The sequence below is a fragment of the Terrapene carolina genome, unplaced genomic scaffold, assembly GCF_002925995.2.
Source record: "Terrapene carolina triunguis isolate 2854851 unplaced genomic scaffold, T_m_triunguis-2.0 Scaffold88, whole genome shotgun sequence".
Taxonomy (NCBI): Eukaryota; Metazoa; Chordata; order Testudines; family Emydidae; genus Terrapene; species Terrapene triunguis.
The window spans coordinates 49,422,059-49,438,534 of NW_020664439.1; the positions used below are offsets into that span (position 1 = coordinate 49,422,059).

Below are 16,476 nucleotides of genomic sequence, written 5' to 3' on the forward strand. Positions count from 1 at the left end.
AAGGATGAGTGTTAGCAGGGGAGCAGTTAGGACCCCCTGCCCAGGAGTATCCCATGTAGAATACAGGCCTGGTGGTTTCTATCATTTTGCTACCTAGTTGTGAGAACTCCAGTCGGAGCCCTGCCCTGCAGTCACTCCGTGGGCAAAATGTCCATTTAACAACGTGGAGTTTTTCTATTCGAGCAGGAGCCCAGCCAAATCAGTCAATAAATCTCTAATACCATCATATCAATGGATCACATTCTGCATTGCTTGTGGAAAAGTGGGTGCACAACTGGCTGAAGGATTCTGTTCAAAGAATAGTTATCACTGGTTTGCTGTCAAACTGGGAGGGTGTATCTAGTGGAGTCCTGCCAGGGTCAATTCTGGGTCCGGCACTATTCAATATTTTCATTAATGACTTGAATAGTGGAGTGGAGAGAGTGCTAATAAAATCTGTAGAAGGAGGGGCCGCAAGTACTTTGGAGGACAGGATTAGAATTCAAGAAGACCTTCACAAATTGGAGAATTGGTCTGAATTCAACAAGATGAAATTCAATAAAGTCAAGTGCAAAGTACTGCACTCAGGAAGGAAAAATAAAATACAAAACTACAAAATGGGGAATAACTGGCTAAGTGACAGTACTGCCGAAAAGGTTCTGGACGTTATAGTGGATCACAAACTGCATATGAGCCGACCATGTGATGCCGTTGCAAAAAGGCTAATATTCGGAGGGGTGTTAATAGGAGTGTCATAGCTAATACATGGAGGCAATTGTCCTGCTCCATTAGTCACTGGCGAGGCCTCAGCTGCAGTATTGTGTCCAGTTCTGGGCACGGCACTTTAGGTAAGATGTGGATAAATTGGAGAATCCAGAAGAGAGCAAGAAAAATGATCAAAAGTTTTAGAAAACCGGACCTATGAGGAAAGATTAAAAAACCAGGGCATGGTTAGTCTTGAGAAAATAAGACTGGGAGGGGGACCTGATGAATCTTCAAATATCTTAGGGGCTGTTCTAAAGGATGGTGATCGATTGTTCTCCATGTCCACTGAAGGTAGGAGAAGCAGCAGTGGCTTAATCTGCAGCAGGGGAGATTTAGGCTCAATATTAGGAAAAGCTTTCTAACGCTAAGGGCAGTTAAACTCTGGACTAGGCTTCCAAGGGAGGTTGTGAAATCCCCTTCACTGGAGGTTATTAACAACAGGTTGGGCAAACATCTGTCAGGGCTGGTCTAGATTTACTTGGTCCTGCTTCAGAGAAGGGGTCCCTTCTAGCCCTACATTTCTATAATTCTATGCTCGATCAAAATGCAGAGAGGGTGAAAAGGACACGCAACCTCAGTTCCACTTACCAGCATTCCCTTGTATACAGCATTGATGTCAGCAAAGAGGAGGAAAAGGCAAATTCCAAGCTGGATGAGCAGCAGGACTGAAAATATGTCTGGGGGAACAAGAGCGTTGTGGCACTGTGAAGTGTTTTGGTAACCAGAACAACCCCTGCTACCGGACTGGGTTATGATTGATAAAGGGCTGGCAGCTCCTGAGATGTGTTGCAGAATTGCTATGCACCACATCTCCTTGTTTAGCAAAACTTCCCAATTCTACCACCAAACAACAGGAGCTGCAGAACTGAAAGAAGAAGGAGAGACTCCACACCGTTCTGTCACGCAAAGTGCACATCAGTGTTACTGCATGGGCGATTTGCCAAAGGCAGTCTTGAACTAATTCAACCAGTGTAAACTAAAAGCCACCCTGTGGAGACACAAGCTTCTCACCAGGATAGCATGGTCTCAGATGACAGGTGGTTTTATTCCTGATGTATGCTCTGATCCATATGCACAACCAGTGAGGAGAGTGTGAACTCCACATGTGGACTATGGGAGCATATGATCCTCAGTGGTGTCATGTTACCTGGGTGAAAGTATTCCCTGAAGTAAGGGCCGGGTGGCTCAGGGTCTTGGAATCAGACACAGAGCCTTATGCTTCCAGGTTGCTAATATGTATCTTGCCCAGACCCTCCAGGCATGAAAGCTGTTGCCATTCTGCCTACTCAAGTGCAAGGAGCTGCTGGTTGCAGAGCAGTTCCAAGTGGCCAGGTATCCACATCACAAAAATGCTGGCCCCAAGCGGCAGCCTTGGTCATTGCCTTGGTAAAGCAGCCAAGGATGAACGGGCCATGGTGAGTGAACTGCTCCGTGACACCCTCCAGATCAGGTGAAGCACATAGGAGAGGTGAGGAAGCAGGATGTCGGGCTGTCGAGCCAGCGCTTTGGAGGAGCTCTATAACATTTGCCAAAAGGCAGCTCCTGTTAAGAACATTCGTGCATGTTTTGTCAGCACAAAAGAAGACTCTTCACCAGACTCGCCTTGGGAGCTTGAAATCTGGCAGCTACCCTCCTCCCCGACTGCTGCTCTACAGAAGACCTTGGGGCCTACTCCATTCTAAAGTACACGCTGGAATTAACCCTCCTGTGGCTGAGCAAAGCTTTCCTCTCCCATCTCTAATCTATCAGTCAAGGGCTACTAGGGGGTCGTTCAGTCACTCTGCAAAACTCAAAAGAAAGTGATAGAATTTCGTGCCTTTATCACAGACTTTTCTGCTCCTGTCCCACAGAACGTATGCCGGACAGAGCTGGGTCCCTCAAAGATCACAAGGAGATCATTTTTGTTTATGGAATTTCAGCAAATAAATCTCCCCCTTTTTGTTATCTGTCTTCAAATTTTAACGAACAGTTCTAGCATTAACTGCTGTGTTGCTCTCTAAACGCCCACTTCCCAAACACGGCCAGGTTCTCCTTTCTCGGATCATGCTGGTATACAAATTAACCTGGAGGAAAAAGCCTACACCTGGGGCATGGCTGAGTCTGGCCTCCAGCTGGTGAAATGGGAACTGTCTTCCATCAATAACAGCTTGCTATGCTGGTCATGGGTTCAGGTCCAGATAAATCACAAAAGGAGGTGGTAAATCAAAGCATTACTCTTAGCAAACTATGTGTCCATGTTATTTTAAGAGTAAATCTCTGGAAAGCACATATTAATGCAGCTATACTTACAGTTAGTATAGACGGGTTTCCTGAATGGCTTTCCCTTGGAAAAGACAAATGCTAGAATGATGCAGTTGATTGTAGTTAGTGGCCATAGAGTGGTGTCTTCGTAGCTTAGAACGCTGCTGGAGACAGCTGTGGCATTTGCTGTTCCAGTCCTATTTGGAATGGTCAGGGAGTGGTTTGCTGGAGGACACTCTCTGCAAAAGAATCACCAGCATTTATGAGGCACTTGCTTATACTCGCTAAGCTGGGACTGGCTAGAATAAAGCAGCTTTCTCTATCATATCGTATCCGCCCTGTGTTTCTCCTGCGCCCGTCACTGTAATGTCCAGGTGTCACACACCAAAGTAAAAGCTATGCTTAATTCTGTTTCAAAAAGGCCTAACCTCCCTGCTCCCCCTGGTTAACACCTCTGCTCTGGGGGCAGAGATGGTAACTGGGGCACAGGAAGGGGAACCTTTCCCCTAGCAGCCTCCACATTCATTGGCAAGTGTTCAACCATCAAAGTACAGAACATCATCAGCAGTAAAGGGGCCCAGTCGTAGCCCTGTAAATCAGGGAAAGTTCCCACTGCAAACCTTTGCCATATTTTCTGCCCTGAATGTGCATTTCTCCATGATGACAGGATGTAAAGGGCTCCTGGATTTGGAGAGAGATTTTAAACTAAATAACACACAGAGAAGAAGCCCGATTCCCCACTCCGTTACAACAGTTTTCCCCCTAAAGTTAATCAAATTACACTAATGTAAGAGAAGGGAGACTCATACCCAAGGTCTTCTTATGCTCTCAGGAGAAGCTGTCTCACAACAGGATACCAGGAGCGGGCAGCATGGAGGGAAGCATGGATTTGTAAATAAGTGGATTTGTTTGTTGACAACATGAAACTGAGGTTTGGGTCTGTTTATCTTTTTTTCTTGCATTAGGACCAGCTTGCTTCACGGTCCTGGCTATTCACTGTTGACTATATGCATGAGGCTTAAAGCAATATTCTCACTTGGGCTAGATCAGGGGTCGGCAACCTTTCAGAAGTGGTGTGCCGAGTCTTCATTTATTCACTCTAACTTAAGGTTTTGCGTGCCAGTCATACATTTTAACCTTTTTAGAAGGTCTCTTTCTATAAGTCTATAATATATAACTAAACTATTGTTGTATATAAAGTAAATAAGGTTTTTTAAATGTTTAAGAAGCTTCCTTTAAAATTAAATTAAAATGCAGAGCCCCCCGGACCGGTGGCCAGGACCCGGGCAGTGTGAGTGCCGCTGAAAATCAGCTCGCGTGCTGCCTTTGGCACGCGTGCCATAGGTTGCCTACCCCTGGGCTAGATGCTCCATTCTTCTGTATGCTGCAGAAAGGAACAAGTTCATAGAAGATAGGAGATGAATAGGGGGGAGGAAGAAAGTGGCTTCTGGACCTGTTCCCCATGCCTAGCTGCAGGCAACCACTCCACAGCCGACTCTACAGTGTGCATGGGATGTGGAGTGAGACTAGCTGAAGGATGGAGAAGTCCTGGTAAGTGCTCACTGCCCCCAAATCCTGCAGCACTGTCTTGTATTTCAGCACGCTGCCGTCTCAGCGGGCAGCGTGATTTTGCAAGACTGGGATTAGAAATGGGAAGCAGAGGAGTTACCTGTGGTTGGCCATCTCCGAGTACCAAGGCTGCTGCTTCACCAAAAGGAAGCCACAGAGCAGCATGATTGCAGTAATGCCCGTATGGAGAATGACAGAGAGCAGCAAAGGAGGAGAGATGAGCTGCCCTGGAGGTCTGTAAGGGGCCAGCTTTGGGTAGGCCTGGGTCAAGCTCACTGAAAAAGAGAACACACATTTCCTCTCAGAGACAATGCAGCCCTGGCTGCTGGGCTGGGGCCTGACCAGTCCCAGCCTGACGCTAAAGCCCTTCTGCGTGTACCGCACACTGACTTGCCCACGTGTGAAGGCTGCAAGGTTTGTCCAGTATAAATGGGAAAGCTGTGGCCTTATTCGCCCCGCCGTGACTGCTTCTGTGGCTACACCCTGCCCTCCAGCCCTTCAATAGGTAAACTGACCGCACTGAACAGCAAAGCAATGCAAGTTACTCCATTGCCGCCTGCTCACTCCCATGTCCTGGCCCTCTGACGCTGTGGCTTAACTACCTGCTGGGAGCCAGTGGGTGAGTCCTATTGGCGCTTGGCCCATTGTCATTCAAAATCACCACCGGAGGCTGAACATTGCCACAAAGCCACAGAAAACATCCCATCTCAGTGCTCTGGGTTGTTGCCCTCTCAAAGGGTCTCTACAGGTCCTGCACTGTTTCCACGGGCCTGGTCTGACAGCCTCAGCCTGTATTATTATGAATTACTTGTTTTCCCATAGCGCCCTGTGGCCTCAGCCAAGAACAGGCCCTGCAGTGCTAGGCGATGAATAGATTCACAATAAGAGCCAGCCCCTGCACAAAGAGCTTATGATCTAATAGGCAAGGTATGCAAACAGTGGGAGAAATGGCACATTACTGTCTCCACTAACAGAGAGGGCACTGTACAGAGCGATTTACTCCAGGGCACACAGAGGGGCTATGGCAGAGCTAGGACTTGACCCCAGCTCATCAGAGGTCCAGCCTAGTGTCCTAACCATCAGCCCACCCTTCCTCTTCCAGCTGCCGCAGGTGTCTGAATGCTGCATACTCTGGACAGGAGAAGTCTGGCTGTACTTCCAAACCCTGCTCTCAGTTCCGCCCACGTAGCCCCACTGAAGTCAGTGGTTATGGTGTAAGGATCAGCAGAATCTGCCTCGCTGTTTAGATTTCTAAAGGAAAGCAAAGTCGATGGTTTACACACACAAAGCCTTAAGCACACCCTTTGCCGAGCTGCTTACTTGTTAAGCAAACCAGAAGGGTGATGACGACATCTTGCATAAGGTACTGGTAGTTCCCAAAGATCTGTAGTTGCTGAAGGAAAGAAAAAAAGCCCATATAAGGTTCCCATGATGGCAGGTTTGTTAAGATTATTTCATTATTATACACGTTTCCATGGCACCCATCAGCTGAGTATCAGCCCAGACCAGTTTATCTATGCACTGTCTCTATGAAATCATAATACTTAATATGACTTTCGAGCTACATAATGCCACTCCAGTCCTCTCAAATCAAAAGGCACAGCCAAGTAAGTCTTATGGACCAGCTCCTCCGCACAGCCCCACCGAGGTCAGTGCCAAAGTACACCAGCTAAGGAGCCCACCCCAGGATTGTGGTAGGTGTCTGGACAGGGTTCCATTAACTGACCCAAATGACGGGGCCAATTTCAGCCCTGCCCGAAGCACATACACTTGGCAGTAACTTCAGCCGGAGTGGCCGTGCTGCCAGTCCTGCCATTGTCCAATGTGATGGGCACACAGACGAAGCTGTTAAACCAAAGTTGGTGGCCGTGCAGAGAGGGTTAAGACTTAGTAGCTGGCTTCAGCTATTCTGATATGAAAACAGATTAGTTGTTTTATTTAATCAATAAGTCCCGCAGAGCTGATTTTTTTTACCAGCAATATACTAGCTATGCCCCGTTTTAAATACTACACTAGCAATCTTCTGCAGTTTCTCTGCTTGCACATGAGCGATCTTTGCCTGCTGTGCTTGTCTGCTCTATCTGTGACATTACCAGCGTCTGATGTTACTGTGTTTACTAGGGCACCAACTCTGCAAACATTCATGTGCTTCACTTTACATATGTGAAGAGCCCCACTGAGCTCCTTGGCACTACGGTACCTGTGCAAAAGGAAGCACATGCATAATTCAGCGGGAGTTTTGCCTGAGTAGAAGTTGCACAAGGATTTCAGTATTTCTCCTACATAATAATGGTCTTGTGCTCAAGCAATGACACACAGAAGAAACCTCTTCCTCCTACAGCATCTTCCTTATCACTACCTCTCCCCAGCCTATCTTCTCTCACGTAAGAGCTTTCCCCCAGCATTCCTTTGTGGGGACTGGCCCTTTAAATTTGGAAGAGTGAGGCAGCTGTACCCCTAAGGGAGCCATTTTGTTACCAGTCCTGCTTGCTGTATCTCCTCCTCTTCCAGCTGGTGAGTACTCTTAACTACTCTTGTGTTTTCCCTTTCTTCTGGGGGAGCTGGCCCATTTTCACAGGCCTTGTTCTGTAGCCCCACTAACAGTAAATGTGACTGATTTCTGCTATTTGTTACCCAGCTCGGGACACCTTGACAATACTTTGGAGCAACGCAGAACTTTGCTTCCTAGCTATGGGCTGTTAGTAAGAATTACCGTCTGGAGAAAGACACAGCTCATTGATGAGAGATTGGTTTTAGACACATACCCAGTAAAGCAGAGCAGTGCCAATAAACTGAGTGAGGCCGTACAGGGTCAGGTACTTAAACACAGCGAAAGAAGCAACCAATGCAGCACGACCTTCCCTGTTAGGAAAAAAATGCTGTGGTGACTATAGAACAAGCAATTTTAACAGCTATAGGACTCTGCCGAAGAAAAGCAGCTCAGTTTGTTTGAATTTTAGTTCACGGCGTTACAAGGAAATTTACTTTGTTTTTTCAGGACCCATTTTTGTATTTATATGTGAGTGTACTCCTGATTTTGCACTAGAGGTTTCAGGGTAAGTGGTGACTGTCGTGTGACTGCAGGTAACAGAAGTTGCCTAGGGAACAATCCTGCGCACAGTGCTTTGAAATGTAGCAATGTGTAAATAACGTACTAGAGCAGAAAGCCCACGGTGAGATTGCTTTACCTGATCAGCTCGGGCACACACTCTACGTTGGGGATTTGGGAGGTGAAAGGCGAAGCCACCGACGCCTCCTGCTCTGACAATGATATTCCTGCGTGGGCCATTTTCAAAGCCTGAAATACACCAGTGTATGAGCAGGACAAGACATTACTACAGAGTCCATCACCCTGCCCATGTGAACTTGCTCCTCACAGTATGTCCTGTATGTTTTCTGGTGTTTTGTCCAGTCTTATAGATTCTAGGACTGGAAGGGACCTCGAGAGGTCATCGAGTCCAGTCCCCTGCCCGCATGGCAGGACCAAATACTGTCTTGTTTCAAATGTCCTGACCAACTGATCTGCCTCTATTCCAAAGAATAATGTAATCTCATTGTCAGGAGGTTTTTTCTTTCCTTCCTTCTTTTCATCCCATGATTCCTATTTGTATCCTCTTAAACTCTAATTCCTCTCCTGCTTTGTTTACACCCTTCCAAAATCTGTAGCCTGTTACCTCCCTTCTTAGGGCTTGTCTTCACTCAGGCCTGGTCTACACTAAGGGGGGTCAATCTAAGTTACACAACTTCAGCTACCTGAATAGTGTAGCTGAAGTCAACGTACTTAGATCTACTTATCACGCGGTGTCTTCACTGCGGTGAGTCGACAGCTGACGCTCTCCCGTCGACTCCGCCTGCACCTCTCGCCCTGGTGGAGTACCGGAGTCGACGGGAGAGTGCTCAGCAGTCGATTGATCGTGTCTAGACTAGACACGATAAATCGACCCCCGCTGGATCGATCGCTGCCCACTGATCCAGCGGGTAATGTAGACAAGCCCATACAGTGCTGCAGTGGCACAGCTGCACAGGTGAAGCAGCTACTATGCTACACCTGTCAAGGATGGTCTCGATAATACTTAGACCTGCCTTGAGTGCAGGGGACTGGACTAGATGACCTCTCGAGGTCCCTTCCAGTCCTATGATTCTATGCCAACAGGAGAGCTGCTTCCGTTGGCATAGTTAATCTGCCTCCCTGAGAGACAGTAGCTCTCCTGTTGACATAGCCCTGTCTGTTCCAGGGGTTAGGTCAGTATAACTACGTCACTCATGGGTGTGGATTTTTCACACCTCTGAGCGACATAGTTATAGCGATACAGATCTGTAGTGTAGACCTGGCTTAAGTAGCCTCCTGGCCAAGGTGTTATATCTAATCTTTTCTCTTAGATCAACCCCTTCCGTCCCCTACTCATTTTTTATTGCTGTCTATGAACTCCCTTGAATTTATTAATACCTTCAAACTTCCTGTTCAGTACCTTTAGAACATGGGAGTGATTTGTGAGCCAAGTTGTGTAAAGCCAGTTAATGTATTTTATAGGTAGGGCCCTACCAAATTCACAGCTGTGAAATACATATCATGGACTGCGAAATCTGATCTTCCCCGTGAAATCTGGCTAATGCTAGGGAGACCAGATTTCACAGACTTGGGTGGCCAGAGAATGGCAGTTGCTGGCTGGGAGCCCAGCTCTGAAGGCAGTGCCGCGGCCAGCAGCAGCACAGAAGTGAGAGTGGCATCGTTTTTCGGGGGGGAGGTTGTCACTTTGTGGGGGGGACAGGGCTGGCCTTACAGGTTGGTGAGCGGGTGACCACCCCGGGCCTCATGGTCAGGGAGGCCTGTGGTCACCCCTCCCCCCATACACGCACAGCCAGCCCAAGGCCCCTTTAACTCCCAAGTGCTGGGCCTGGAGACGGGGAGGTGCAGGGCTGCGGGCGCCCCAGCCAGGACTTCCTCTTCCTCTGCACAGGCCGCTCCCGATGCCATCCCGGGAACCTCCTCCAGCTGTGGGAAGCTCTGAGGCTACCAGCTGGAAGTCCAGCTCTGAAAGCAGTGCTGCCGCCAGCAGCAGCGCAAAAATGATGGGGGCATGGTATGGTATTGCCACCTTTACTTCTGCACTGCTGCTGGCAGTGGCACTGCCTTCAGAGCTGGGTGCCTGGCCAGCAGCCTCCCTCCGGCTGCCAAGCTCTGAAGACCTCAGCACAGAAGTAAGGATGGCAACACTGTGATCCCCTTACAGTAGCCTTGTGATTCCCCCCACGGTCCTGTTTTGGGTCGGGATTCCCACCGTTACAATATGGTGAAATTTCATATTTAAATATCTGAAACCATGACATTTACAATTTTTAAAATTCTATGATCGTGAAATTGACCAAAATGGACCATGAATTTCATAGGGCTCTATTTATAGTTAATGACTAGGCTATTCCACCATGCATCCCAGAAGATTACACTGCCTTTGGAAGTGTAAAAATATAAGAAAGGAACATTCCTATCCAATATTTCTCATCATACCCAATAACTCTAGTTGGGTGCACATTTATATGAAGAATTCCATTAAAGAATGTTTCTAAAAGGGACACATTGAAGGATTGTATGTTCTGACAACCTAATTTGGACAGTGCTGTTAGAATGTTTCATGGCAGTAGATTAAGCTACCCTTTTCATGGCACTTGGCAGAATGACAAAAGGGAAGACACCATTTCAGGAGGATGAGGGATTTTTGTTTCTACGTACCCCGCAATCATTGGCTCCATCTCCACACATACCCACATAGTAACTGAGAGGGACAAAGAAAAAAAATTAATAGGTGAACTTTGTACTTAACTGTTTTATCATTTAACATACTCTCTCATATACTCACTTAGGATCTTCAGATATGTCACATCAGGACAAAGAGGTGACTGACTACATTTCACGTACTGCCCTAGTATAGGAGAGTGTGTTGGTGGAGTGAAGATAGAGAGGTGGCTGTTTTTCTATGGTACTTACTCCAATTTTGTGTTTTGTTTTTAACTTGCTTACGTTTTAACTTTGCCAGATCATTTATGAATATGTCAAACAGCACAGATCCCAGTACAGCTCCTTGGGGGACCCCGCTATTTACCTCTCTCCATTGTGAAAACTGACCATTTATTCCTACCCTTTGGTTCCTATGTTTTAGCTGATCTCTGATCCATGAGAGGACCTTCCCTCTTATCCCATGACAGCTTACTTTGCTTAAGAGCCTTTGGTGAGGGACTTTGTCAAAGGCTTTCTGAGAGTCCAAATAAACTATACCATAGTTTTATCACTGAATGCAGCTGGAAAGAGGCAGACCCATCACCATGTGACCAGCCAATTCTCTACAGCCAGGTTTGGGAACCTCTGCACTAACATCTATACAACATGCTAGAAAGTGTTTTTGAGAGTTCAGTCGTGTGACCCATTACTGAGAAACAAAGGAGACTGCAGTGTTCAGCACTGGGAAATCTACGCTGTCTTTGTCCCTGCTCTGCGCTACCTCAACAGTGTATAAGCAGGGTTTTCAATCTCCAAAGTGGTCACTGCATCAGAAGCAATCACTTTACTTTAAAAAAGTTACAAAAAGTATTTCTCTTGCTTCTGCATTGCAGACAATGTTTACAAACAGTGTGATATCTGGCCATGGGAAATATTAATTTCCACATTAATGCCTGAATGAGCCAATTTCAGTCCAGTATCAGGTGCCAGATTTTGATCTACTTTTTGCAGCCTGGGGTAACTCCATTCAGCTCGGCTGGAGCTACTCTGTGGTAAATGAAATTAGGATCTGACCCATGTATTTGTATTTCATCCTGCCATTCATGATTAATGGTGCCTTTTACATATTATAATGTGTAAAATATGTAAAATGTTAGAGAGTAGTGGCTAACATTGGTCTAAGGCTAAAGTCACTGCAGTTGTGTATAGGTAGATTAGGTGTGAATTTGGGTGAAAGGGGACCATACACTGCGAGCTCAGAGGGTATATAGAGGTTTTAAGCCTGGAGAAAGGTCGGGGGAGAAAGCTGAGTTCTGTAATCAAAAGTAAAGATACGCTGTGCTTTACTTCTCTGTGCTGCAGTATCTGTTGTAATTATGTTTAGAAAACATTCTGCTGAACCTACTTCAGTTTTTGAAATTCTTCAATGAGGCTGGATTTCTGCCCAGGAGACATTCTAGCAAAAACAGTCCCATTCACTAGTATCTGTAGAGAGAAGAACGTTGAGGTACTAGATTGAAAAAACAAACCCCAAACATTTTTAGCGCTGTTAGGAATCCAGTGTCCCTTGTATGATATTTAGCAGCATAAGGGAGAATTCAGCCCTGCTTCATTATTGAATCAGCTGGAATAGCATCTTATTGCTTTTCATCTTTGATCTACCGATGGCATTGGACCAAACCCCTGCTCTGAACCTCCTCCCCACACGTTGGAGTTTTTGGAATCTGAACCTGATGCTTCTCATAAAAAGCTGTACCAAAACCCAGGGTCACAAGATCCACAAACTTCGAAGTGTTTAAAATCCAGTTCCAAAATAAGGGCATGACACCAACACCAAGTCCATTGAAGTCAGTGGGAGTCTTTCCAATGACTTTAATAGACTTTGGATCAGCCTGTAGGAGTTTGCAATGTGATCCCATCTCTGTGTGATCATTTTCCTGCACCATGAACATTATCCCTTTAAATTTAGCTCAACGCTTCAGGATCAAGTAGCATCTCCAGTCTATGTGACCCTTTATCATTCACCAATAGCGCTAGTGTCCAGTTTTATTAGTTACTACCACAGCTCTAGAAATGCTGATTCATGCCTGTGTTTTTCCCTAATTGGACTGCTACAATTAAATGAATTCTGTGCTTCCTCTTATCTGCTTGTGAGACAGATGAATATTCACAATGCCCTAAATGGGCCGTTTTTATACACTGCTCACGTGAAACCATGATGTTCTAGCGGAGTTTTCAAACTGCACAACAGACAGTGACAGATTCTCAGCTGGTGTAAATTGGTGTCGCTGCATGAAAGTCAGTAGCCCTATAATGAATTCCATCAGCTGAGAATCTGGCTCAGGGATTTTAAAAGAGCACCTCTATGGTCACTGCATGTATCATGAGGTGGGCAGCGGGAGGTGAAGATTTTTGCTTTTAAGTTCAAATGTTCACAGTTTAAATGCAGCCCAGGTTGATAGTGGCCACAAGTCAATGGCTGTGTTGGTGGCTGACAAGAAATGAGTTGATGTTCTTCATTAAATTCTAAAGGAAAGTGGTAATTCCATTGGATAGGTCACCCCACAATTGTCACTCTTATTTGAAGCCTCGGCAGAATGAACACAGACCAGCTAAGAGAGGAGCATTCAGGATAAAGTTGGGGAACGCGGGGGCCATTGCTCGGTCACGGTTTCTTTGTTGAGAATGAGCTGAGTGACTCACACCCGTTTATCAGTACAGCACCTTTGAAATTCAGCGTTTTTGTAAAACCAGCTCTTTGTTTCCTTGCGAACTTACTTTTGGCAGCAAACTCTTGAAATGCTTCACTATAACCTGATAGGATTTTCCATTCAAGGCAAAATGGTAATTGTTGCTTTCCCTTTCAGGACTGGTCCTTTCCTCAATATTAACACATGTGTCCTAGAAATCAGACAAGAGTTATTCTTAGACTGGGATCATAATGTCTTAACATGTGATTAATGAAGGGGACAGATGTAATTGCTCAAACCATGACTGTATTGTGGTTAGTGGCTAAAGAACTGGAATCTAGAAGCCTGGGTTCCACTGTCCACCTTGTCACAGACCTTGGAAAAGACATTTTACCACCTTGTGCCTCAGTTTTCCATCAATAAAATGGGGATAATATTTTCCTCACTCACCATCCCTTTGTAAAACTCTGCTCTGCTCCATGTGACTACTTAGTTGTGATCTAACACTTGTTAATTACTACATGTTAACCAACGTGATTGTCAATTATGCTATAGAAATTACACCGAAGTTTGTTTCCAGACACAACATATGTTTCTAGTTGTATTTAACCATAGAGCCCTACTGGGTGAATGAGACATGCTATATATTTGCAGAGTACTATTATTATTTACTATTATATTTTATGAGTTGTTCTGAGCTGATGGCTATATCAAATATCACTCCCCCAGCTGATGGAACATTTAAAAAAAATCCTGCATGTTTCCTTCATGTCACAGCAACTTCAAGCCTATTGGGCAAAGTAGTAAGAAAACCACTTTTCACATATTAAAAGCCTCAATGCTTCATTAAATCCCATCAGCATTTGAAAAGTGACCACGTCCCCCAGTTGTGCTTACAGTGATTCCAGATGCATTTTGTTTGCTATCTTCCCCTAGTTGCCAGGTAATGGATGCTGGGGTGGGTCCTTCTGGTTCACTTGCTTCAATGAGAATCACTTGGCTGGTCTTGGAAATCATTCCGGAATTTTTGGCCACAGTAATGGCTGTCTGAAGGTTGTCACCTGGCAAATAAACAAGTGAGGCAGATTGTAGCTCTTCCGTCTACTGCAACTTTACTAGTGTTGCTGTGCTACACACTGTGCCCACCCCAAGCGTTTCTCCCCCCAGTTTTTTCTAGAGACCAGAGTGCCGATTCTCCGCTGTTACACCAGGGGTAACTGCTTCATTCAGTGGCATTGCACTAATCTAGAGCTAATGTAACAGGGGCAGTAAGTCCGAGGACCGGATCCTGTGAGCCATCGGCTCATGGAACTCCTGTTGTCCAATGTGGGAGTTCTGTACCTGGAGGGCTACAGGGTCAGGCCCAGAGACGATACCTGTGATCATAACGCTCCTGATGCGGGCAGCGCTGAGTTCTTCCAGCACAGGCTTGGACTCTGCCTTCAGCCGATTTTCCATTATCAGAAGGCCCAGGAACGTCAGGTCGGACTCCACTTCCTCCCTGAGAATGAAGATAAATACACCCAGAGAGATTGTTTCGATAGTGTTTGGGGCGGGAGCAGCATTTGTTTGATATAGAATCCACACTAGGATGCACTTTTCTTTCCAGTGAAACGTAACTGATCCTGAATGCGAAGCAAAGCGACTCACTGAGCATTTCCGTGTCTACAGCTTTGCACAAGCTGCCATGCCTCCACAACATGGCTGTGTGGACTAAGCAGGAAGCGTAGCCAGGACACACACACACACAGAGACACCAGATATCTTCAGGAACAGAAAGCTGCTGTACCCCCTGGAAGACAGCGTACATGGGGAGGAGACATGCCTCCTTTCTGCTCCCATCCCCAGCTGCTCGCCATACTGGGCTGGCACATGCCAACACAGAACTAATGCAAAGATGAAGGTCATGGGGGCTGAGTTTAACCCATTTACCAGGAGCATTAGCTTACTTGGCAATGAGCAGTGTAGGCATCATGCTAAATGGCTTAGCTATTCCCGGCTCCCTCTCCTCTGGCAGGTCCTGCGGAGTTGATGTATCCAGCAGTGATAATAGGACATTAGCAAGGCTTACCTCTCTAAGTTGTCCAGTTCCACATCGTTTCCCATGTTCAGTGCTCTATGTGCCAGTGCAATCACCCTGAAACCTTGGGTCGTGTAAACCTTAAGCTCCTTTACGAAATCAGTTGGGACTGTTTAGAGGAGAAAAGAACATGTGGGCAAGTCTTATGGTTTTAGTGACTTAAAGAACATCCAGTCTTTGGTTCTTTTCTTCTATGGCTTAATCTCTGCATATTACATGCTCATCATTTACCAATACTACATTCTTTCTCAGCAAATGATCAGCTGTTTTTAATCCAAAGGCTCTGGAGCGGACAACTAGGTTTGAATATTTCAAATAACTGGGCTACAAATTTGTTTTGTGCTTTAAAAAGTATGTAAAGTACAAGGAGGTCTTGTGGTTAGAGTAGTCCCTGTTCTAACCACAGGGCCTCCTTGCACCTTAAATAAGGCCTAGAGAGTCTTGAACCTAGGTCTACAGAGCAGCTAAGCACCAAACAACACTCTGTGCCATCCAGCAATAATTGTAAGCACTACCCATGACCCACTGTGGACACAGACCACAGGAAGTCCCACCTCCAGGGGTCTGAGAGGTAGCAGCCTCATGGCTCCTGATTGGTAAATCCAAGAGGCATTTCAGGGAGTCTCTAGGCAACAGTATGGATTATCTGTAGCTGCCACAGCCATTCCTGCTCTTGAACACCTGGCTTCAACCTCAGTTTGACTTGGACCTCACCTCCTGACGCAGATCCTGAAACCTGACTTGGACTCTGATGCTTGGTATCGACCCGGGCATGGAACTTGACTATGAACTTCTCAGCTACTCTCGGGCTCAGGTTTGACCCTGCTCCAAACCTTGGTCCTGACTGCCCTTGCAGGATCCTGACAGTTTGCTTGGCCCACCCTAGCCCCTGGTGAAGTCTATCCTGAGGGAGCATGGAGGCACTGGCCTGCTCCCTGACTGGCATGCCCCAGAGGGTACTGGAGACACCTGAACGGGTTGGCTGCTCCCAGGAGGAGATCCTCACACTGCAAGCCCAAGTGTCGCAGCTCACAACAGAGAACCAAGCTCTGAGCAGGCAATCCACCCAACTCCACGATGAAAACACGGCACAGCCCACTGCAGCTAACCAGATGCGATGAGAGCAAGCAGCCCAGCTGTGGATGGGGAATGCGGCACTGTGAGCATGCGCTGCGGCTGTGTAGCCGGACCCAGGATCCCCAGTCCCCCTCCCGGAACATTTTAATGGGGACCGCCAAACATTCAGGGGGGTTATTAACCAATGTCGCCTGCTGCTTCTACTCCACACCCGATCCTACCCCACAGACCAAGTGAAAGTAGGACTCGTTATTAGGCTCCTGAAAGGAGATGCCTTGGACTGGACCTCACCCCGGCTTGAACAAGCAAGCCCAATGCTATCTGAGTGGGATGCCTTCCTCCAGGCATTTTCCACCATATTC

General features: G+C 46.5%; 1 protein-coding gene across 1 annotated transcript in view; it reads right to left on the reverse strand.

The window, feature by feature from the left end:
• Positions 1-16,476, reverse strand: part of LOC112119736 (probable cation-transporting ATPase 13A5) — a 61,329-nt gene that overhangs the window by 4,316 nt on the left and 40,537 nt on the right. The window contains exons 17-28 of the mRNA XM_024218524.1: positions 15,029-15,146; positions 14,334-14,458; positions 13,855-14,018; positions 13,046-13,168; positions 11,673-11,752; positions 10,283-10,325; positions 7,743-7,852; positions 7,320-7,416; positions 5,875-5,947; positions 4,655-4,829; positions 3,034-3,224; positions 1,333-1,421 (exon numbers count right to left, since the gene is read on the reverse strand). Coding sequence (XP_024074292.1) covers positions 1,333-1,421; positions 3,034-3,224; positions 4,655-4,829; positions 5,875-5,947; positions 7,320-7,416; positions 7,743-7,852; positions 10,283-10,325; positions 11,673-11,752; positions 13,046-13,168; positions 13,855-14,018; positions 14,334-14,458; positions 15,029-15,146 — 1,388 coding nt within the window. The remainder of the gene's footprint in view (positions 1-1,332; positions 1,422-3,033; positions 3,225-4,654; positions 4,830-5,874; positions 5,948-7,319; positions 7,417-7,742; positions 7,853-10,282; positions 10,326-11,672; positions 11,753-13,045; positions 13,169-13,854; positions 14,019-14,333; positions 14,459-15,028; positions 15,147-16,476) is intronic.